Source organism: Spinacia oleracea, chromosome 3, assembly GCF_020520425.1.
Source record: "Spinacia oleracea cultivar Varoflay chromosome 3, BTI_SOV_V1, whole genome shotgun sequence".
Lineage (NCBI taxonomy): Eukaryota > Viridiplantae > Streptophyta > Magnoliopsida > Caryophyllales > Amaranthaceae > Spinacia > Spinacia oleracea.
Genome location: NC_079489.1, coordinates 125,186,770 through 125,208,736, shown reverse-complemented (window position 1 = coordinate 125,208,736; position 21,967 = coordinate 125,186,770). Strand labels below are relative to the sequence as shown.

General features: G+C 41.1%; 2 protein-coding genes and 1 non-coding gene across 9 annotated transcripts; 2 read left to right on the top strand and 1 right to left on the bottom strand.

The window, feature by feature from the left end:
* Nucleotides 1–635: 635 nt before the first annotated feature.
* Nucleotides 636–741, bottom strand: LOC130471105 (small nucleolar RNA R71). Its single transcript, XR_008931780.1, has one exon. It is a non-coding gene; the product is annotated as a small nucleolar RNA R71 (small nucleolar RNA).
* A 682-nt stretch (nt 742–1,423) lies between these two features.
* Nucleotides 1,424–2,824, top strand: LOC110778994 (uncharacterized). The gene is made up of 2 exons (XM_021983527.2): nt 1,424–2,033; nt 2,145–2,824. Exons 1-2 carry the CDS (start codon nt 1,424–1,426, stop codon nt 2,822–2,824), a joined length of 1,290 nt encoding a protein of 429 aa, XP_021839219.2.
* A 170-nt stretch (nt 2,825–2,994) lies between these two features.
* On the top strand, nt 2,995–8,040 carry LOC110778995 (nucleobase-ascorbate transporter 3-like). 7 transcript variants are annotated; one of them, XR_008929865.1, is made up of 8 exons: nt 2,995–3,301; nt 3,944–4,026; nt 4,435–4,526; nt 4,638–5,291; nt 6,139–6,236; nt 6,354–6,530; nt 7,241–7,342; nt 7,507–8,040. XR_008929865.1 is itself a non-coding variant. In XM_056838595.1 (6 exons), the coding sequence occupies exons 3-6, from the start codon at nt 6,177–6,179 to the stop codon at nt 7,513–7,515; spliced, it is 348 nt and encodes a 115-aa protein (XP_056694573.1). In that variant the 5' UTR covers nt 2,995–3,301; nt 3,944–5,291; nt 6,139–6,176; the 3' UTR covers nt 7,516–8,040. The 7 variants fall into 7 exon arrangements, 1 of the variants encoding a protein (XP_056694573.1); XR_008929862.1 differs by having other exon boundaries at nt 4,631–5,291; XR_008929864.1 differs by having other exon boundaries at nt 3,944–4,526; nt 4,631–4,763; nt 5,181–5,291.
* Nucleotides 8,041–21,967: the final 13,927 nt, after the last annotated feature.

Here is a 21,967-nt window from a genome sequence, read left to right as displayed (position 1 = left end):
TTTTTGGCGCCGTTGCCGGGGAGACGGCTAGATTCTATTAGTTTTAGTTTGATTATTTGAACTGTTTCCATTGTCTCATTGGAACTCTCAGTTCCAATTGAGGCAAATCTCACTGCGTTTTCTTTCGTTGTTGTTTATGCCCAGGTCTTCCAGAACGGGTACCTTGGTTCCTCCCGATCCCGATCTTGGAAAGACCCTTCGTCAACTAAAAAAGCAACAGAAAAAGAAGAAGCAGTCAGGGTCCCAAGACTCACAGACTCCACCGAGTCACAAGATGTCTAAATCCCTGAAATCATATGGGGTACCTTCCTCGAATAGTGTTCCGACTGGGCTTACAATGCCAACCATTGAGGCAATAAACTTTGAGATCAAGCCCGCTCTAATCTCCATGGTCTCACAAAATCAATATGGTGTCCATCCATCTGAGGAACCCACCAACCATTTGCAAAGGTTCAACCAACTGCGTGGTACTATCAAGCATCAAGGGGTCACTCAAGACCAATTGAAAGTCATGTTGTTTGGTTTTAGCCTTCGTGATAAGGCTCGGACATGGTTGAATGATGTCAAGGAGACAGAGTGGAGTGCTATTTCACAGGCCTTTCTAGAAGAATTCTTTCCACCCACCAAGACTGCTGAAATAAGGCATAAGCTGACTACATTCACTCAAGAACCTGGTGAATCATTTCGAGAAGCCTGGGATAGATTCAAGGCTTTGCAGCGGTCGTGTCCGCATCACAACATTGAAAAATGGTTCTTGGTTCAGATTTTCTACCATGGGTTGCAAGATGAAACAAAGAACACGGTTGATTCTGCTGCTGGGGGTGTTTTTCTTGACGAAGAAGTGGATGCAGGTTATGATTTTCTTGCCAATTTAGCTTCCAACCATTACAGCACCACCAGAACCACATCTAAGAAGGGAAAATTGGATGTCGATGCTTATGCTCTATTGTCCTCACAAGTGGCAGCCTTGAACCCGAAGATTGATTCTTTGAAGGCTCCTCAGTCTGGTACTCCCCCAATGAGTATTAATGCTATGTCTAGTGTAGCTCCAGTGACAACTTCTTACTGCGAAGTATGTGGAATTCAAGGTCACTTTGGTCATGAGTGCTCTTATAGTTTGCAGGATACCACACAAATGGAGCAAGTGAATGCTTTTCAACAGAGGCAACCTAATGACCCATATTCCAATTCATATAATCCGGGTTGGAGGAATCATCCAAATTTCTCATATCGGGGCAACAATGTTCAGAATCCTCAACCCCAGCAACAATGGTCGCAACCACAGTTCCATCCACCTCAACCACATGTTGCTAGGCCTCCATTTCAACAAGGAGCATCACATAATGCTCCCCCGGGGTTTAATAGGCCCCCGCATCAAGGATATCAACAACCCCCTCAGAGCAGTGCTACTCCATAGCCTAACATGGGTGATATGTATAAGCTCATTGCAAATATGCAAAAGACCGCAGAGATAGCTCAAAAGAACCATGATGAGAGCATCAAAGAGTTGAAGAATCAGAATAGAATGTTGGAGAATCAAGTTGCTCAACTTGCTGACACTCTATCTCAAAGGCAACCGGGTACACTACCAGGGAAACCTACTCCGCCCCAGAATAGAGAAAGTGCCAATGCTATCACTCTTAGAAGTGGCACTAAATATGATGGACCCCTGATGCCCATTGATGATGCAACTCTTGCTGAGGAGAACACAGATGGACCAGAGAAAGCAATTGATGCAGAGCCTCAAGTCCCAAAAGTTAATAATGCTGATGATGTTGGTGCAAATAAGGGGAAAGAGAAGATTTCTGATTCTCTCCCTATTGTGCCTAAGTTACCTTTTCCTCACCGGATGCAGAAAACTAAGGTCGATCAACAACTTGGTAAGTTCTTGGCAATGGTCAAGAATCTTGAGGTAACGGTCCCTTTTACTGATTTAATATCTCAAGTTCCTGTTTATGCAAAATTTTTGAAAGAGATGATCACTAAGAAAAGGGATTATGGTGGTGTGGAGAGAGTCTCTCTAACCGAAGAGTGTAGTGCCATATTGCAAAATAAGTCTCCACCCAAACTTAAGGATCCGGGTAGTTTTTCCATCCCTTGTCATGTAGGTGCATTGTTCATTGATAAAGCATTATGTGATTTAGGTGCAAGTGTGTCTGTCATGCCCCTTTCTGTCTGTAATAGGTTGAATATGGGGAAATTAAAATGCACACAAATCACGTTGCAAATGGCAGATCGTTCTATAAAGTATCCCTTGGGTATTTTGGAGGATGTTCCTGTCCGGGTGGGGAAATTCTACATTCATGTTGACTTTGTGGTACTAGATATGGAGGAGGATAGTCAAATCCCCATAATTTTGGGTAGGCCATTCTTATGTACTGCAGGTGCTGTTATTGATGTCAAGTCTGGGTCTCTTACTTTGAGTGTTGGTGATGATACTGTTACTTTTAATCTAATCAATGATGTGAAGTCTCCTATGCTTGAGAATACTTGTTGCAGGATTGATATTGTAGAAGAGATTTCTCTAGACAACATCCCTAGAATGTTGTATGATGATCTATTGCTGGCGACTCTTACCTTGAAGGCCAAGAAAGGAGCAGGAGATTGTGAGATTGATTCCTTGATCTCGGATCTAGATGGAAGTGAAGCTGAGAAGGTAGACGGTTTTGAGGTATTGGAAACTGTTTTCTCTACTTCCGAGCCACAGGTAACGAAGGTAGAACTAAAACCATTACCACTACAAGAAAAAGGTGTAAATATTGACCCAATTACATCGACGCTTTTAAAGAGGGTCGCAATGAATTTTGTACGCGAAAACAAGTAATGCAAATACCAACGGTTTTAAGCGACGAAGTAAATATCAACCATAAATTGAGTCGAAATTTACCCACTTAAACATGGTTTGACATACGTGTCATATTGCTCGCTAGTTGAAATTTTCAAACACTCTTAAAATATTTCAAAACTGCTTTTCTCACCCAGGAAACACTCAACCACTCTCATCTCAACCGACTCACCCATGTTCCCTCACTATTTTCAACAAAATTCTGGATTATTATCAAAAAAGTCGATATGCTCTACCTAATTATCTCTTATGTGTTTCGCATATGAAGGGGATTGTAATTTTGCAGATTTGATTTCATAATTTCACCACCTGCATTGCTCTCGCTTTTTTCTTCATACTATCTAGGGTTTGCTCGATTGAGCTCGAAAGTTCAGCTTCAATGGGCGGCGAAAAGAGAAGAAGGCATGATGTTGGAGCTGTTCACTCTAATGGCAGATTCAAGAAGCCTCAAGCAAGGTTTGTTCTTATTTTTCTCTTTCTTTCTTTACTCAGTATATTTGCTAGAATTTCTTCTTTGTTTGTTTTGCTAGGGTCTGAACTTAGAGGCATGAATCAATTTTGTTTGCAGTAGATCTTCCTTTCCTCACCTTTTTTCGTATTTTCCGCAAATTAGGGTTTTGTTTTCGAAATGATTATATCTCAAAATTTGCGGATTTGACTGTTAATTTCCTATTTCCGATATGAAATTGTGAATTTCCTCACTATTTTCCCGTTGAACTTTGAGTTTCTTTAGTATATGTGACGCCTTGAAGGGGTTCAAATTGGTTAGCTTCTTTATTTTTTTCATATTCAATTTTTTTGATTTATTGAATTAGGCATAGTATTCTAGATTGATTAAATTGGTCATAGTAAGATTGACTATGTTAGATTCTTGTCGACCTTCATGATATTTAGTTTATCTATAAAATATGATGTAGATATATTTGGGAACTCACTGACTAGTATAGTAGAAAAAAAGCATGGAGTATTCTTTTGTCTAAGTACATGTCATTGTATAGTACGTTAGAGCTCGACTATGTCATTATTGCAGGGGCGTTATCTATTTTATCGTTAACTTGACAATGGGAATTTTACAATTGGCTGGTATTCATCTTGCAGACTAAACCAGAATACGACAGGGAATGTAAGGTCTGTACAAGGCCTTTTACCGTTTTCTGCTGGAGACCAGGTCAAGATGCAAGGTATAAGACTTTGCCTTGGATTTATTTAGTTGTACAATACGCTTTGCCTTAGATTTATTTAGTTGTATCTACAACCAACTTAGCCAGCTTGTGATTACCGACTTATCGTGGTCCGATGCAACATATTTGACTATTATATGTTTTTCTCCAGTTCTTTATGGGATGGGAAAAGGGATAATACAACAAGTTTTCAGCTTTACAAGTTCTGGATCCACTCTATAAGTTTTTGTGTTCATTTCTCAGCATCCGTGGTTAAACTTTTAGTCCCTCTCACTCTGAGTTTGAAGATTTGGTTGTTATGGATTATAGATTGTCATCATAATGAATTTTCTTAGTGATGCAAATTGGAATCTCGTAGATTTTATTTTTTCACTGTTTATGACTAATGATTAAGTGACAACTTTTTAGATTTTGGAGTTGAAAAGCAATAAGCCATTACATTGCTGCTCGTTTGAGCAACTTGGATTGAATTGTCTATGATGTTGCTGAGCCAGTACTAGGTAATGTGCTTAATATAGGCCTTCTTTTTCTCTGATGTTATCTGGTGGATCATGAATTTTTGTTTTGTTAGCTAATGTTCTTAATCACTCTATTCTTGCTGAAGATCACAGATAATTCGTGTCAACAATGTTTCCCAAATTATTCGTCTCAAAAATTTATCACCTCAACCGAATTCTCTCTCCTCACGCTTAGTAATGTATATGAATATTTGGGTCAATTACATGGTTATATCCCAGGTAATTTAACTATTTCTCTAACTTTTTTAGTCATGCAATTTCTTTCGCATTTCTTCAAAATTAACAAATTTTTCAGCAATTCTTTTTAATTTCTAAACCACTTAGTATTCTGAACTTGCTTAATTTCAACTAGGGTTTCATAGAAATCTCCTTTTTCCCGATTTTGGGTTTAATATTCCTGGATTTTGTAGAATTTATTAATCTTTTTGCCAATGAAAATGGATGAGTCGGAGCGGGTTCTTCCTTTTCAATTTCAATTTGACAAACCGGCGCATCTAAGTTTCTCTATCCTCTTACTATTTTTGAGATTTTGACAAATTTATATTCTTGACTTAGGTTATTCATGTATTTAATTAATCGCGAAAAAATTAACACTATGTTGTTTAAGAATTTGATTATCTTTATCCTTTTGATTAGATAATATTAGCGGAGTGGAACCCGGAGCAATATTTATTGGCAATCGTTACGGAGGCTCAAAAATTTTACTACACCGCTCCAATCGGCAATGATCGTGGAAAATTTCACCTGGTATGTGTGATTACTTTTTTTTCCCTATTTTGAATAAGGGCATTTCTCTGTCTAGTACTTCACATTCTATAAAAATAAAGTTATGGCCATTGCCTTTTTGTTTTAGTTGTATGCTTGTATTAAGGGAAGGGGAGAGTTCACGATGGAACAAGGGTTAAGGAAGAATGCCTTTTTGTGAGGTTTTGTAGGTGATTTCTCGGTATTATTCCCTTGAAAATTTGGGTGAATCTGGGTGAAGGACGGAACAAGCTTCCTGTTAAAAATTAAAAATTTGTTGCATTGTGTTGAAATAATGTTAAACAAGCATTTTGAGTTGATGCAATCAAACTAGTTCGTCTATTTTGGAGTCAAAAAAAGTGAGAAAATGTTAAGAGATGTAGACCCATTAGATTTTGGAATGGCAAGGTATTAAGAAACTAAACTGCAAATTACCTCAGATTTTGATTTGGTGTAGTTAGAGGTTTAGAGCTTCTCAGTTTCATAAAGAAAATTGTGGTTGCTCTATCAATGCTTTGATCTGTAAGATTGGCAAAATAGAAAAACTCATTGTGGAATGGTTGTATAGAAATTATAGGTATTTTTGTAAGGAAGTTAAAGAGGTAAAATCTGGAGATATCTGTGTAGAGATGGGTGTTATTTGTTACAGGCCACAGCTTTTTACTGTTCGCACCAAGGGATTATCGCCAAAGTGGACATCGCCAAAGTCTGTTTGTAATCCATGTAACTCTGTGTGATGATCTCTTATTGTTTAAAATGACTCCTTGGTAAAATGTTTTAGTAGAAAATAAAATGAAATGTTAGTTCCACCCTCTTTTTTTTTTCTGCTAAAAAAATACAATATTTGCAGACCAAACATGCATACTGGGTTTTCAACACTACATTGTAATGCTTGGAACAACTATCTTGATCACCAACTCCGTTGTCCCTTTAATGGGCGGTAATCGTGTAAGTTTACTTCACCTTTCTACTTTTGGTTTAAAATGGATGCTGATGGTATATTGTGCTGAACTTATTTTGTTGTTGCATTGAACTTTTATATCTTTTTTCTGTTCATTATATTAGGGGGATAAAGCCTGTGTGATCCAAGGCATGCTCTTTATGTCGGGAATCAACACACTTATTCAAACCTTGATTGGGTCTAGACTCCCTGTGGTGATGGGTCCATCATATGTGTACCTCATACCCATTATGAGCATCATCAGTAGCAATAATACAGGAAATTATGATAGTGAACACCAGGTAGGAAGTTATGAACCTCTAATTTTATTTTTTATTTCTTGCTTCTGTATTTAAACCATATGATTATTAGAAGTGTTCTGCTTTGTACTTTTCAAACATATCTGTAAGAATGTTTCTGCTTGATTTAGTCCGTCTGTTGGATATATTGGAGCTACTTTTGAGTAGGGCATTACTGCTAGTATGGGAATGACTTGACTACCAAAAAATATTGTTATGATGTTGCTCTTAGCTATCAGTAAAAGTGACCTTTTCAACATACACTTATAAAGACATTATTTTCTGAAATGAATAATGAAAAACATTAACAAATAAAAGGCATTTAAGTGATGTAATAAGAAATATCAGGAATGTAATTAACAGATTACATTTAAATGAAAATAGTGGTTGTGCTTGATTGGCAATACATATTTTGGATCTAAGTTAGCGGTGATCCGGCATTTGATAGGCTAACTCATCTTTGTTTTTCTCTATGTAAAGAAGGCACATCTTGTGCTTATAAGGTACAACTGATAAAAACTTGAGTGCAGTGTTTTTCATGTTAGGTATCTGTGTTTATCGACTGTTCTGTACATATAATTAGTTCCTAACTGGATGTTCCATTCAGAGCAGGCTGCTCTTTATTTATTTAGATGATTTATACTTGAGCAATCTACATTCTACGGTTGTGTCTTAAGTAAAGATGCTGAGGACTCTTAGGTTGGTTTTTGCAGAGATTTTTTCACAATATAAGGACTATCCAAGGATATTTGATAGTTTCATTTTTTGTCAGCATCATTCTTGTATTTAACAAAGCATGGGGAAATTTCACGAAGGTACAGAATGGTCTTCCTGTGAAAATACCTTTCTATTCTAATCTACTGATATGATGCTTTTAATTCGTAAAATCAATGGAGGCGCATACCAAAAGCTTTAATTCAGTTCTTTAGCCAAGATAATTTTGTATTCATCTCTTTTTTCATAATAATACTACTGGCAGGCTCTTTAGTCCAGTTGTCATCGGGCCTATAGTTTCTCTGGTCGGACTTGGTCTATTTGGGAGGGGCTTTTCACTGGTATTGTCCTCTTTTTATGGTTCAGAAACATTTATCTGAGTTCTTAGCTGTCAAATGTGGCTGATGAGATCTTTTGCTTCATCATCTTTATCACAACTTGCAAACTGTGTGGAACTGGGCCTACCAATGCTAGTTTTGCTAGTTCTCGTGCAACAGGCAATTTCCAATTTGATTGATATCACTCTCTTTCATCATTGAGGAGGACTGATTTTAAAGACATAAGTTTGTGTATGTTGGTTTTTCAGTATGCAAAGCGGCTCCACTCAAGAGCACACTCTATTTTGGAAAGATACGCGTTGCTTCTTTGCCTGGGATTAATCTGGGCTTTTGCAGCCATCCTGACTGCTGGTGGTGTCTATAATAGAGTCAAAGTGAAGACTAAGATGAGTTGCTGCAATAATCATGAGCAATCTTTTAGAGGTTTGCATGTTGTACTAAAGGAATTGATGAATGGCTAGTATCAGGTGCAACAATCGTGCTGTTATTATTCCTATAAATCATTTCCTTTCATTTAGTTTAAGATGATAAGATTAATACGGAGTACATACTTTGTATATGCTAACATCGATCATTTTTCTTGATGTCACAGCATTTGAAGGCGCAACATGATCCATTAATATAATTTTTTGTTGATGACATCGAGAAAATGATAGCTCAAGGTCAAACGGATTTGCCACTCGGTTTATGTTTTGCTGCTGCAAGAGGAAATGATATTGAATACGTCCTTCTATCAAGTCTGTGCTCAAGTTGTGTTTTGCCAACGATGCCTTATAACTAGTCATGTAAAGTCATAAACCTTGCAATGTAGGTTGATTATGGCATACATGTTACTGCCTCCTGTATGAAAATGTTCTTCTACTCTATTTTTCACTGTCTTCTGCCATCTTCTTATCACAATTATTAGTGAAAATTTCTGTCAGCTCGGAGGTGTGGAGGAAATATAATGCATAGTGGAAATGTCCGAGTTGTGGATGATTGTTACCAATTTTTGTAAACTACATTGTTGTTAATTAGTATAAATGAGATGAGTTTTTTTTTTTATGATATAATGTAGTGCATTAATATTTAAAATTTATTGTTCATTATATCTGATTTAATATATATTTTTGGAGATAAATTCAATCATGGTATTAGTTTATTTTATTATTGTGCAAAGGAATGAAGAACAATGGTTTGAAATTGTGACGCTTAGAAGGGTCTAAATTTGTTTGGCGGTAAAAATATAGTATCCAATTGTGACCCTTATAAGGGTCTAGATTTGAGGGAATGAAAATGTAAACACGAGAAATGACGGAGCAAAGGGTCGTAAGCTGCATATGTATTGCGCGAAAGTGGAGTAAATAGCGACAAAATAGAGAGTCGAAATATTTTGACCCAAAAAAAGAGTCAACATATGGAGGCGTCCAAAAAGGAGCAAATAGCGGCGCTCTAAAGCGTCAAAATATTTCGACCATGAATATTTCGACGCTTTTTAGAAGCGTCGATAAACAGATTTCGACGCTTTAAAGCGTCGAAAAATGATCAAAAAGGCGTCAAAAAGTGTCTTGTTTTTCCGTAGTGTACCATCTCACCTTAAATATGCATTTCTTGATGATAATAAGGATTTTCCTGTGATCGTTAATGCTGCACTCGACGATAGCCAACTTTCTAAGCTTCTGACCGTGCTACGTATGCACAAAAAGGCAATCGGGTATAGCATTGACGATCTTAAGGGCATTATTCCTGACTTTTGTATGCATAGAATTAACTTGGAAGCAGATCACCGCCCTCGCATACAGCCACAACATCGTTTGAATCTTAATATGCAAGATGTGGTGAGAAAAGAGGTAGTGAAACTACTTGATGCGGGCATCATCTATCCCATTTCAGATTCTAAATGGGTGAGCCCGGTGCAAGTCGTTCCTAAGAAGGGGGGGACAACGGTCGTTAAGAATGATAAGGATGAGCTTATCCCCACTCGTGTTGTCACAGGTTGGCGTATGTTTATAGATTATAGAATGTTGAATACGGCCACCTTAAAGGATCACTTTCCCCTCCCCTTTATTGACTAGATATGCTAGAAAGATTAGCAAAACACAACTTTTTCTGTTATTTGGATGGATATTCAGGTTTCTTTCAGATTCCCATTCACCCAGACAACCAGGAGAAGACGACGTTCACTTGTCCATATGGAACTTTTGCATACCGCAGAATGCCGTTTGGTTTGTGCAACGCCCCTGCTACATTTCAAAGGTGTATGATGGCCATTTTTTCTGACTTCATCGAGGATATCATGGAGGTATTTATGGATGATTTTAGTGTTTATGGTTCGGACTTTGATGTATGTTTGCATAATCTTTCTAAAGTGCTTAAACGTTGTTCTGAAGTGAATTTGGTATTGAACTGGGAAAAGTGCCACTTTATTGTCAATGAAGGAGTGGTACTTGGTCATCTTATTTCTGAGCGTGGCATCCAAGTTGACCGAGCAAAAATTGAGGTGATTGAGAAACTCCCCCCTCCCGTGAATGTCAAGGGAGTGAGGAGTTTTCTCGGTCATGCGGGTTTCTATCGCCGTTTCATAAAAGATTTTTCTAAAATTGCGAAACCCCTCACTCAATTATTTCTCAAGGATGCCACATTTGAGTCCACTGATGCTTGTTTGGAGTCTTTTGACAGGATTAAGAAAGCATTGATAACTTCTCCAATCATTCAGCCTCCGGATTGGGATTTGCCGTTCGAAATTATGTGTGATGCGAGTGATTATGCTGTTGGAGCAGTGCTTGGCCAAAGAAAGAACAAGGTGTTGCATGCCATCTATTATGCAAGCAAAACCTTAGATGGAGCTCAGATAAATTATGCTACTACTGAGAAAGAGCTCCTTGCGGTTGTTTATGCACTTGAAAAATTTCGGACGTATCTTGTTGGTTCGAAAGTCATTATACACACTGATTATGCCGCTTTGAAGTATTTGTTGGCCAAGAAATAGGCCAAACCGAGACTTATTCGATGGATTCTTCTTCTCCAGGAGTTTGATTTGGAGATTCGGGATAAGAAGGGTGCTGAGAATGTTGTTGCAGATCATCTCTCTCGGTTAAAATTTCAATCTAGCACAGACGGGCCTATCAATGATTCATTTCCTGACGATCATCTATTCTCTGTGTCTACTCAATCCCCATGGTATGCGGACTTTGCGAACTATTGTGTTGGTGGCTCCCATCCTCCGGAGTTGACATATCAACAACGTAAGAGATTCTACCATGATGCTAAGCGGTATTTTTGGGATGATCCACATTTGTATCGGAAGTGTGCCGATGGTATGTTTCGTAGGTGTGTAGCGGATTGGGATACCCACGGGGTTCTTAAGCATTGCCACAGTTTACCTTCTAGTGGTCATCTTGGTGCTATTCCGACCGCCCATCGAACTCTTCAAAGTGGTTTCTATTGGCCTTCTATATTCAAGGATGCTCGCTTCTTTTGCAATGCATGTGATGAATGTCAACGAACGGGCAACGTTTCGAAAAGGCAAGAGCTACCACATACCGGAATTCTTGAGGTTGAGCCATTTGATGTATGGGGCATTGATTTTATGGGACCGTTCCCTTCTTCATGTGGGAATCGGTACATCTTGGTTGCCGTTGATTATGTTACAAAGTGGGTGGAAGCTATTGCATCGCCAACCAACGACTCTAACGTCGTAAAGAATCTTTTCAAGAAAATCATCTTTCCGCGCTTTGGACTTCCAAGGGTCGTGATTAGTGATGGGGGTTCCCATTTTCATCAAAGGACTTTTAAGGCTCTTCTGAAGAAGCACGGAGTTACTCAAAAGGTTGGCATGGCTTATCATCCTCAAACGAGTGGCCAAGTTGAAGTTTCTAATCGACAGATCAAGAGAATTCTCGAAAAAGTGGTCAACAAGTCTCGAAAAGATTGGTCGTTGAAGTTGGATGACACAGTGTGGGCGTTACGCACGGCCTACAAGAATCCGTTGGGGACAACTTCGTATAGGTTGGTGTATGGCAAAGCTTGTGATTTACCAGTTGAAATGGAATATCTCTCTAATTGGGCCGTCAAGGAGATCAATATGGATTTAGATGCGGCCGGTGAAGCGAGACTTCTTCAATTGAATGAGCTAGATGAACTTCGGTTTGAAGCTTACGAGAATCATAGGCTCTATAAGGAGCAAACGAAGAAGTTTCATGATAAGATGATTAAAAAACGGGAGTTCAACATCGGTGATAAGGTCTTGCTTTATAATTCACGACTACGGCTTTTTCCAGGAAAGCTTAAGTCTAGATGGTCCGGACCTTTTACTATCAACGAAGTCAAGGAACATGGAGCTATTGAGGTTGCTAGTGAAAATGGCACCAAGTTCAAAGTGAACGGTCAACGTTTGAAGCTATACACTGAAGGAGCATTTATTGGAAAATTGGAGACGATCTATCTCTTCGATCCACCCACCGACGCTTGACTATTGAGGTTTGGAGTCAAGCTAATGACTTAAAACGAGCGCTTATCGGGAGGCAACCCGATTTCTAACTCTTTTTCTTTTCAATTTTTTCATTTATTTCTATTTTTAATCTAATTTATTTTATTTATTAGGTTATTTTATTGAAAAAAAAATTATAAACAACAAAAGAACAAAAATATTTTATTTTGATTTCACTTGAATTCGTATTCGTATTCTTATTTATTTTTATTTTTTTCGTATTTTTATTTCATTTTTTAGATTAGTTTTTCGTTCATCGTAATTATTCATTTATATTTGCGTGTTTTAATTTTTACTAACGATTCTAATTTTTTATTTTAGTGGTGTTTGATTTTTTTAGATGTGTAGGTGCAAGATCGAGTTAATTCCGGAAACTTTGATGCATCTACAAGCCGCAAGCTCGTGAAACCCAGCGCCTACCAAGCGTGCGCGCTGGCCTATATCCTCTCCAATTGAGTGCCCCTGCCTTGCCTGCTGGCAATCCAGCGTGAGCGCTGGACTCGTCGCCAGCGAGAGAGCACTCGACGCAGCGAGCGAGCACTCGATGCCTTCGCTGCCCATGCCTGCAAGCCCCGCGCACCAGCTCAATGCTCGCAGCAGCCTGCGCACTGCCCCTCGCCAATACCCGCACTCGATGCTCGCAGCTCCCAGCGAGCGCTCGCTCCACGCCAGCGAGAGAGCTCGCGTAGCCATGCCTGCCAGCCGACCCTCATGCTGCGCACTGCCCCTCGCCAATGCCCGCACTCGATGCTCGCAGCTCCAACGAGCGATGGCTCGACCACAGCGAGGGATCTCGCCCAACGCTACATCGCTCCTCACCCACATGCAAGCCCAACCAACATAATCTCCCTTCACAATCTCTTGCCTCACGCAACACCCCACCCCCACCTCTCTCTCTCACCCTCGCGCACCAACACTCTCCATCACCCACCATCACCCCACCTACAATTGCCACCACCGCAGTTAAACGCCGGCGACCACCTCCGTTGCCGGCGCCGCCCCTCGCCCAGCCAGTAACCCCAATTTCTTCATCTTTTCCATACTTTAAAATCATAAACCCTAGACTTAATCAATTTGGGGCTTTTTGTTTCTCATGGTTGGAGTTCGAATTGGTTGAATTGTGAACTTCATAAGGGTAAAAGGAGGAGATTTACATCAATTTCATGCTCTATTCATCACCAAATTGGTAGTAAGATTCGAATTACTCCCTCTATTTTACTCTTTGACATTATTCAAGAATTTCTATGCATATGGTTAAATTGAATTACATGAATTACTTGATTGTCAATTGAAATTGATTGAGGGACAAATTACTTCCTTGTGAATTATGGTTTCATTGATTTGATTGTTGCTTAGAGTACCGGAGTTTTGATTTACTTGGATTATTGGCATTGTTGATTGGGGTGACACTTATCACAGATTTCATACACCATGACACCACCAAGACGCTCAAATCCTAAGCGTAATGCCACTAAACCAACTGTACCCAAACCTGGCACATTCAAAAAGCCACCCACCCCAAAGCCCCCACCACCAAAAGTCACCCCACCCATATTACCACCACCCTTACAAGCCCCCACACCCATAATACCACCACCACCACCACCACCACATCTAAATCCCGAGCTTCGCCAACAAACTTTGCTAGCCGCCTTGCACAAAAGACCAGTTCGTTCTACACTTTTCTACTCCATAGATGCGGCTACCAAGTTGGGACTTCATTCTAGTATTGTCGAACTTCTTTCTGGTTCGTCTTGGGAGAAATTTCTTGGTATTACTGAGCTTACTTTTGCAGATTGGAATTATGAATTCCTAGCTTCCTTTGAGTTTAAAGGAGAGCCCTCAAAGATGTATTTTAAACTTGGTGGTGTAGCTCGTGAATTGACTGTCGATGAGGTAAATGATATATTTGGATGGGAGAAAGGATGCACAATTGATTCATACGGGTTCACCACCTTCTTGGATGACAAGATAGCTGAGGATGGTACGCCTTGTGATCTCTCCCACTTTTGGTTTCGAATAACTGGAAAAAAAGGATTGGAATCCCGGCCATAGCAAGTGTGGCTCGATCATCAATCCTTCCCTCAGATTACTCCATCGGGTGATTAAGAGTGTCTTTTACCCTAAAAAGGAGATGAATCAAGTCACCACATCTGACCTCAGACACTTATTGGCTTTCACTATTGAAAGGACCCCGGACCTTCCTACGATTGATTATGGTTCTTTCTTGGTCTCAGCCTTTGATACTGCTTGTAACAGAGATGTTGGAGATATCCATTGTGGCGGTTTTATCACTTGTATTGTAGACACCTACTTTTGTCCCCATTCCCGAAAGGGAAGGTTCAATGATGAAAGCGTAAATCTCCACTTGACAACGCATCTCCTATAAAATAACGAATCTCAATTCCCCTTTTCATTTCACCCGAAACCTGCTATTTATAGAAACCTGCTATTTATGGAAACCTGCTAAAAATAGTAACTGCCGTAATGGGTAGTTGTTAAAAGTGGCAAGTCATAAAAGATAGAAACCTGTCAGAATTAGGTGTTGCACTCCAACATAAATCCTAAATGAGATAGAGATTATGAGAGAATCCTATTCCTAATATGATTCGAAAATAAGAGTCACGTATTAATTAAAATCCTAACGAGCCTAGAGTTCGTAACGGGCCCAGACGCATCCCGTCACAAGGTTAATACGCACTAAAAGACTCAATTAAATCTCAAATACTCCGGATTCTAGGAATCCGAATCTGACTAAGAAAACAGCCCAGATCCTATTTTCAACGCCGGGTTCTGGGCGCCGAAATCTTCGGCGCCCAGGCCTGGGCGCTGAAAATACCTGGTACGTGTTTTTTCCTAATTCCTCGTGGATTAGAGTTCTACAATTCTATCTTTCCACGAACTCTTTTCTATAAATAGGGCCTTAAGCTCGACGTGAAACACAACAACACATATTTATTATTCTGAGTATTGACTCTAAACCCCTAAGCCTAAGCTTCACGCTGCAAAACTGATCACGCGTTCTGTCGCAATCGATCCATAAATCGAATAGAACGTATCCTGTCCCATAATTTGAGATTCGTTAAATAAAAGGAGAAATAGCAAAGTCAAAGTGGTTAGTTTTCTGAGAACCGTGACACACCTCTCAGGGGTGCGTCGTAATGTGTCCCTTTTCTATGATTTAATTGCTTTCCTCACCCTTTTATGAACTGTTAAACTAACTAAATCTGATTGTTCGATCACGCCTAATAAATATGATATTTTTGGGAAATTGGATTATCATGCTAGGTCCCTTAAAACAATCTAAATCAGATAATCGCGTTCGATCTAGTACAATATGTTGCATATTCTTAAAATCGACTCAGATTAGTTTAATAGTTAACGCATGTCCCTTCATTTATTTATGCTGAGCTAGTAAAGATATCCTGCCTCTGGAGTTATCGAAGAGCGAGTACTCCTCTCGGTAGTTACAGTCCCCCGAACCCTCAATCTCTACCCTGCGGGTGTACGTTGAGCGATCCCCACCACCAGGGATCACAAGGGAACCTACGGCCGTCGTGGTCAAACATAATTGCACTCCCTTTATGTCACGATAACCGGGTTTCGTTAGTTTTTCTCATTGTCGTTAAAAACTGAATGACGACTCCTACATTACTAGTCAATTGGGTGTAAGCTCACAGGAAATCCAATTACACTTGATTTGACAAAAAGAAGCGTCACACCCACGAGGGACGAGGTCACGCATTAGCCTCGTGCTTTTTCGACCCCCTCACAGTGGCGACTCCACTGGGGATAGTGAAGGAAATACTCGTGCTTGTGGGTAATCAAAATAGCCGAAGGGTGAAACGATCCTACCCCGCGTTTATTTCCCCATCAAGTTGGGACGACCTGAAAATCAGCATATTAATGTGAACGAACAGAACCGCATAACGAATCTTGGCTCCCTTGGTATTTCATCTCGGGAGTTGGGACTAAGGATACCCATCGCCAACCGGGGGGTGCATACGCTTCGAATATTGTCCACTCGGCACTTTCGCTAGTAGTACACCCGTCCCAAACCCAATCGCTCGCCCACTAGGTCCCTCTTGCCTGCATGCCCCCTTGGCTTGCACTTGCGGGTTGGCCTTCTGGGACGAAATTCGTCTGTTGAAAGCACTACCCCGACCGGGGCATGTGGTGGATCTGCGATAGAAGCAGTACCAAGCCAGGCGCAAATAACTACCCATAGAAGCCTATCATAAACTACATGACATATTACTATTGCCTCATGATGGAATGTTAGTTATGTGTAGCGAAATATATGATTGCGTGTGAAAAACTATCCTAGAAAAACCAACGACCTTAAAAATTGCCCAAACATTCATAAACCAATTTGCCAAAGAGTTATACCGAAATACGTGTTCCGCAAACCCGAACGATCGCCACAAAAATAAGCGACGCTCGGGATGGCCTGTAACGAATCCCACAAACGCTGCACAACGCGTAAAGGACGTTATTAGGCAAGCACGCAAAATCGAAATCGCATAAACAAAAGTAGACGCAAACAGAAAACGAGAACCAGCCAGGGACGCATTTTCAACGCCCCTGGCTGGGCGCCAGAATTTCTCACGCCCGACGCTGGGCGCTGAAGTCGCTGTTTGGCCTTCTGGTCAGGCGCAGCAGCCTCGGTGCCCGAAAAAAAAGAAAACACGTAGCAAAAAAACCGTTCGTAAAAAAAAATTGCTGCGAGGGCGTAAGAAAAGCACTCGATTCTAAAAGCGGCTCATAAAAAAGAATAACTCTTTGCGTCGTTGTTAGGCCTCCTACGACGACAATGCTCGGCACCAAAACCGAACATGCTAATAATTATGAATGTCACACGGGCAAGTGTTTCGAAAATCCAAAGAATGACCAAAAGAAAGAACTAAAAAGTGTACCAACAAAAGAAAGAGTGAAAAACCAATAGAGAGAGTCGAAGTCTAGACTAAGTAATACTTGAAACTTTGGGACCTAAACTTTAGCTTATCTTATGCATAGGACTGGTCCTGCCACTTGGTGCCGATCAGGAAATCAACGGTTAGTGCGCCTCGAAGATACATCGCCAACACCAGGTTTAGTGACTCCAAGCTCCGTCCGTCATCCCTCATTTCGAGGATCTCCGCTTCCCCAACCTCGATTCGCACCCTCAAACATGTCCATCGAAGAATTGCGAGACCAGATGGCTCAAATGACCCAACTCATGGGCCAACTGAAAATGGAAAACGAAGCCTTAGCGGCTGCACAAGCCAAAAATGACCTCGATAACGAGAAGAGGATTGAAAAAATGGTCCTACAGCAAACCATGGGGAGCAAGTACTTCTCCCTCGATCCTGAACCTTTTCCTGGCAAACTACCAGAAAAGTTTAGTTCATCTGACTTACCAAAGTTTAAAGCCACGGACAATCCCCGTGATCATCTATTGAGCTTTGTGAATGCCATGAACTTGAAAGGTGTGGACAAGTCCATGTATTTACCTGCCTTTCCTTTGTCCTTGGAACCTGTGCCGCTCAAATGATACTATCACCAGGACCCTAAGCTCTTCCCCACTTGGGAAGACTTTGTCAATGTCTTCATCAAGCAATACTCGTCGAACATGGATTTTCAAGTCACCATGCGTGAGCTGGAAGTTCTCTTCCAAAAGAAAAATGAGGGTTTCACATCCTACTTTGCCAGATGGAGGGATCAGGCGGCCCAGCTAATCAATAGGCCTCCCGAAACAGAATTAGTCCAAAAATTCATTGACAGCCTGGATCCGGCTTACAGACAACACCTTAGGTACCTGGGACTTGACACTTTCAAAAGAGTTTATGATGTGGGAATAAAGATCGAGGATGACCTCGCAAAAACAATACAAAGTAAACCCGCATACAAAAGCAACACCTACAACAGGGGCAACACATCCCAAGCCCAAGAAGTCCATGCTGTAGAGGAGACTCCCGCCCGAAGAAGCCCTGGAAGATGGGTCCGAGACCAAAAGTTTGCCCCACTCGGGTCGACTTTGGTACAAGCCTTCAAAAGACTAACAAATCAAGGAAAGTTGAGACCTATAGGCCCCACCGGTGACCCTCCTGTCAAGAGCAAATATTGGGTCGAATGTAGTTATTGCAAATTCCATCAAGGAAATGGACATGACACTGAAAACTGCTGGAACCTAAAAAATACAATCCAGGACATGATAGAGGATGAAGTGATACCTCTCCCTAACGTTGGCAAACCCAACAACAACAAGAGCCCACTCGGCTCTTGTCACATCTCTCTCGACCAACCAGAAAATGAGAACTTCGACCCTACGGTGTATATTACACCTCAAGGTGCACCACTCGCTGTGGTCCCTATGGATCGAATCGAGAGAGAAGTGTGCGGTGTGTGGGATGATGATGCTGAAGATATCTACCTATCTCAAGTATCGGGCCAGGACCTCTTTACTGAAACTTGGCCCGGGTATGCTCTCATTGACACCACCCCTCAGGAACCCGAGGTCGACAACCTCACCCGATCCGGAAGGATATACCAACCAGATATTCGCCCACCTCCTATGGACGATATCCCAGTTAGGCAAACTCCTGAGAATGGATGGCACGCCACCGTCGCAGAAGTCATTGAAAATCCTCTCTTGAAACAACTAAAAAGAACCAAAGCCGAAATTACCATCTGGGATCTCATGTGTACTTCAAAGGAACATCGCGAAAAGCTTATTCGCTCACTCGACCTCATCTCAGTACCTACAGATATCACACCTGACTCATTGGTTAACCACGTCACGAGAGATACCGGAGAAAAGGCCATAGTTTTCGCTGACAGAGACTTGCCCAAAGAGGGGGGTGCTCACAATAAAGCCCTCTATCTAGTAGTTGGATGCAAAGGACAAAACATCCCCCTAGCGCTCGTAGATAACGGTTCGGCGGTTAATGTTTGCCCATTGTGAACCGCCCATTGCTTGGGGCTAGGAAACGATGACTTCCAAACCTCCACGCAAGGGGTACGAGCTTATGATAACTCCCGAAGGCCTGTGTTGGGAAAAATCAACCTTACCATACAAACCGGGCCTGTGGCACGCACCACGGAGTTTCAAATAATCGACATCAAGCCCACTTTCAACCTCCTCTTGGGGCGACCTTGGCTCCATGACTTAGGAGGTGTGGCTTCTACCTTGCACCAAATGGTTAAACTTAACCATAACGGGGTAATACTAGAAATCCGCGCCCCTCCTCTCGACGTCAGTTGTACTATGGTTGGAACGGCCGAAACCGCAGACGACCTTTACGGGTTTCAAATGGAAGAAGCAATCCAGTTCATCGAAGACTATGTTCCAGCATTCCTAGACCCGCACGCATCCCGAGTCATCCCTAGAATGCTGTTAGCTCAAGGTTATTTCCCTGGAACCCCATTGGGCGCATAAGGAAGAAGGAATGCACATTCCATCCTTTACCCAACAAATCTACTCCCTTTGGCTTAGGCTATGAACCAACGGAGGAAGATATTGCTGACCGCCTGTCTGGGCTACGCCTTAATAAGGCCAAACAAACCACCCTCCTTCCCCCTTATCAAAGAAACCTTAACGGGATGTTCGTTCGGGAAGGAGAAGGACACCCATGCTGTGATTTCCCTGAACCCTTCATTCAGGATGGCTTGCTAAAACCAGGATTTGAAATCTTCCATGACTGGCACACCTTGGATGAGGCACCCCACCTCACCAAGACTAAAACAGCTGAAATATTGGACAACCAGGCTCTATGGACATTGTTTAACGAATCGAGGCCTATGGAGGACGAGACTGTGATGACTACCCTAGCTTTACAAGATGAAGGTTTCGATCCAACCCGGTTAATCGCTCCTGCATTAACACTAGAAGAGATCGAGAACGGATGGGTGAAGACATATCAGTGGGTCAATGCAAAAGGAATAGAATTCAAGATGAGTACCGGTGAAGGACCAAAGTTTTACGAGACTAAACCCAAGGCTTGAGCCACATAGAGCACCTTAATAAAAAGCGCCTAGTAGTTCTTTAGATTGGTAGAAAAATAATAAAGACTTTAGATGGTCCTAAGACCCCTTAGAATATAGGTCAAGTTTATTTCAGTGTGTTTTCCTTACTTTCCAAATTAATAAATGCGTAATATTTCTCCTAAAATTTTATTCTAACACTAAGTAAGCACCAAATGTACTTGCAAAATACAAAAATAAAGAGGCGGCCCACTCTAGGCCCAACAAACGAGGCCCACTCGGTCTTGAAATAGTGCCATGGGAACCAATTCCCGAAACCCACAAAATAAACCACACCATCCCCTTCATATCCCCAAAACATAAAGGTCAACCAGTGTCATCACAAAAGTCAATCCATGCAACCCAAAGAAATCGAAGGAAATCAAAAATCCAAAACAAATGCAAATGTTGCTTAAAAAGGGAATTAATAAAATGTAACCCCATCATATCCTTCAAAAGTGACACGCACCTCAACCCACCCAAAAGCCTACACAAAGATCTTCATGTCTTCCACACCCTAACTCCATTTTCAAAGCCGTTTCGTATCACGGATAGAAAAAATTAATCCGGACAAAAATGCATCTCACGCTAACAGTCAAAAAAGCCTCCGAAATAGCCTCAAAATTGATTTTAAATACGAGCAAAAATCAAAGCACTAAAACGAAAAAAAGAGAAAAAAAAGGAAATGCAAGAACACGTGAAGCAAAGCATCAAAAACGACCGCCCAAATCATTTTCAGCACCCAGGGCTGGGCGCCGAAATCTTTGACGCCCCAGCCTGGGCGTTGAAACTCTCTGCCTGCCTAGTTTTTAGAAGTGCTCGTCATTTTATCCGCACATAACGGAAAAATAACGAACACTTGGGGGGTACAGCACGTATCCAAACAGGCTTACCAAAAAAATATAGCCATACAAAAATAGTCGAATTTCGTTTTTACATAATACTTACGGCAAAAACAACGGCAAAAACGGTAGACGAGGCGAAAATAATGATAATACTTCACTCATTTGACCGATTAAGTAATATGCTACCACCTCAGGGCATATCTATTAAAATCCGGCATCCTAGAACTTATTCTAGCTAGAACTACGCGCGACCTGATTCTGACAAGATACGCAGGCAATCCTTACCAAGGATTCGGTCCAATAAAAAAAAACATATATAAATTGTGCAAAAAGTGTTAGACATATAAAAATATAAAAAAAAGGAGAAACAAAAAAAATGAAAAATAAAATACGCCTTTATTGAAAAATAATAAGAAGGAAAACAATGTGCTAATGAATGAAAAACAAACACAACTGAAATAAATAAAGGGCACCTACACCCTAGCAAGAACTACACTACTCTAGTTCTTCCGGATCATCAAATAAAGTCTTGTAGAGGGCAATGTTCGCAGGATCCACCCCCACAGTCTTCTGCGTTGCCCCTATATCAATCTCCATAAGAACCGGCTCCTGGACACTAACTTCCGAAGATGCCAAGGCTTTAGAAACATTCTCAGTTATAGCCCGCTCAGCCTCAAGGGCACAGACAATGGTGGGAGAAGGATTATTATCATCAACTAGACTAGTCACTGTTTCTACAGGCGGTTGAGCCTTCCTAACCCATACATTGTTCCGGCGACGATCTCCGCGAGAGCTTGCATTTCTTTTAACAACAGCAGGCCCCTTCATGTTAGGCATCTTTTTAGGCCTGGAACTGGAACGGGGAGGAACTTCCTTTCGCTTTCGATCAGGACGAGCTTTCACAGTCTTAATACCATGGGTACGAGGTTTGGCAGAATCAGGACCCTCATACTTAACACGAATACGAGGTATCAAAAGCTCAGCCGGCTCCCCATTTCGAGCCTCGGTCCTCACAGCTTTATCATCGGAGCTCATCCACAACTTGTAGTTTTCAGAAAGACCCACAAAGCCATT

Excerpts from the sequence above, each read along its gene's own strand:
- LOC110778994 (XM_021983527.2), top strand. The coding sequence starts at position 1,424 with ATGGGTGATATGTATAAGCTCATTGCAAATATGCAAAAGACCGCAGAG. Across the intron at positions 2,034-2,144 it reads AGTCTCTCTAACCGAAGAGT|GTGCAAGTGTGTCTGTCATG; the intron begins GTAGTGCCATAT and ends TATGTGATTTAG.
- LOC110778995 (XM_056838595.1), top strand. The coding sequence starts at position 6,177 with ATGCTTGGAACAACTATCTTGATCACCAACTCCGTTGTCCCTTTAATG. Across the intron at positions 6,237-6,353 it reads CTTTAATGGGCGGTAATCGT|GGGGATAAAGCCTGTGTGAT; the intron begins GTAAGTTTACTT and ends TCATTATATTAG. Across the intron at positions 6,531-7,240 it reads ATTATGATAGTGAACACCAG|AGATTTTTTCACAATATAAG; the intron begins GTAGGAAGTTAT and ends TGGTTTTTGCAG.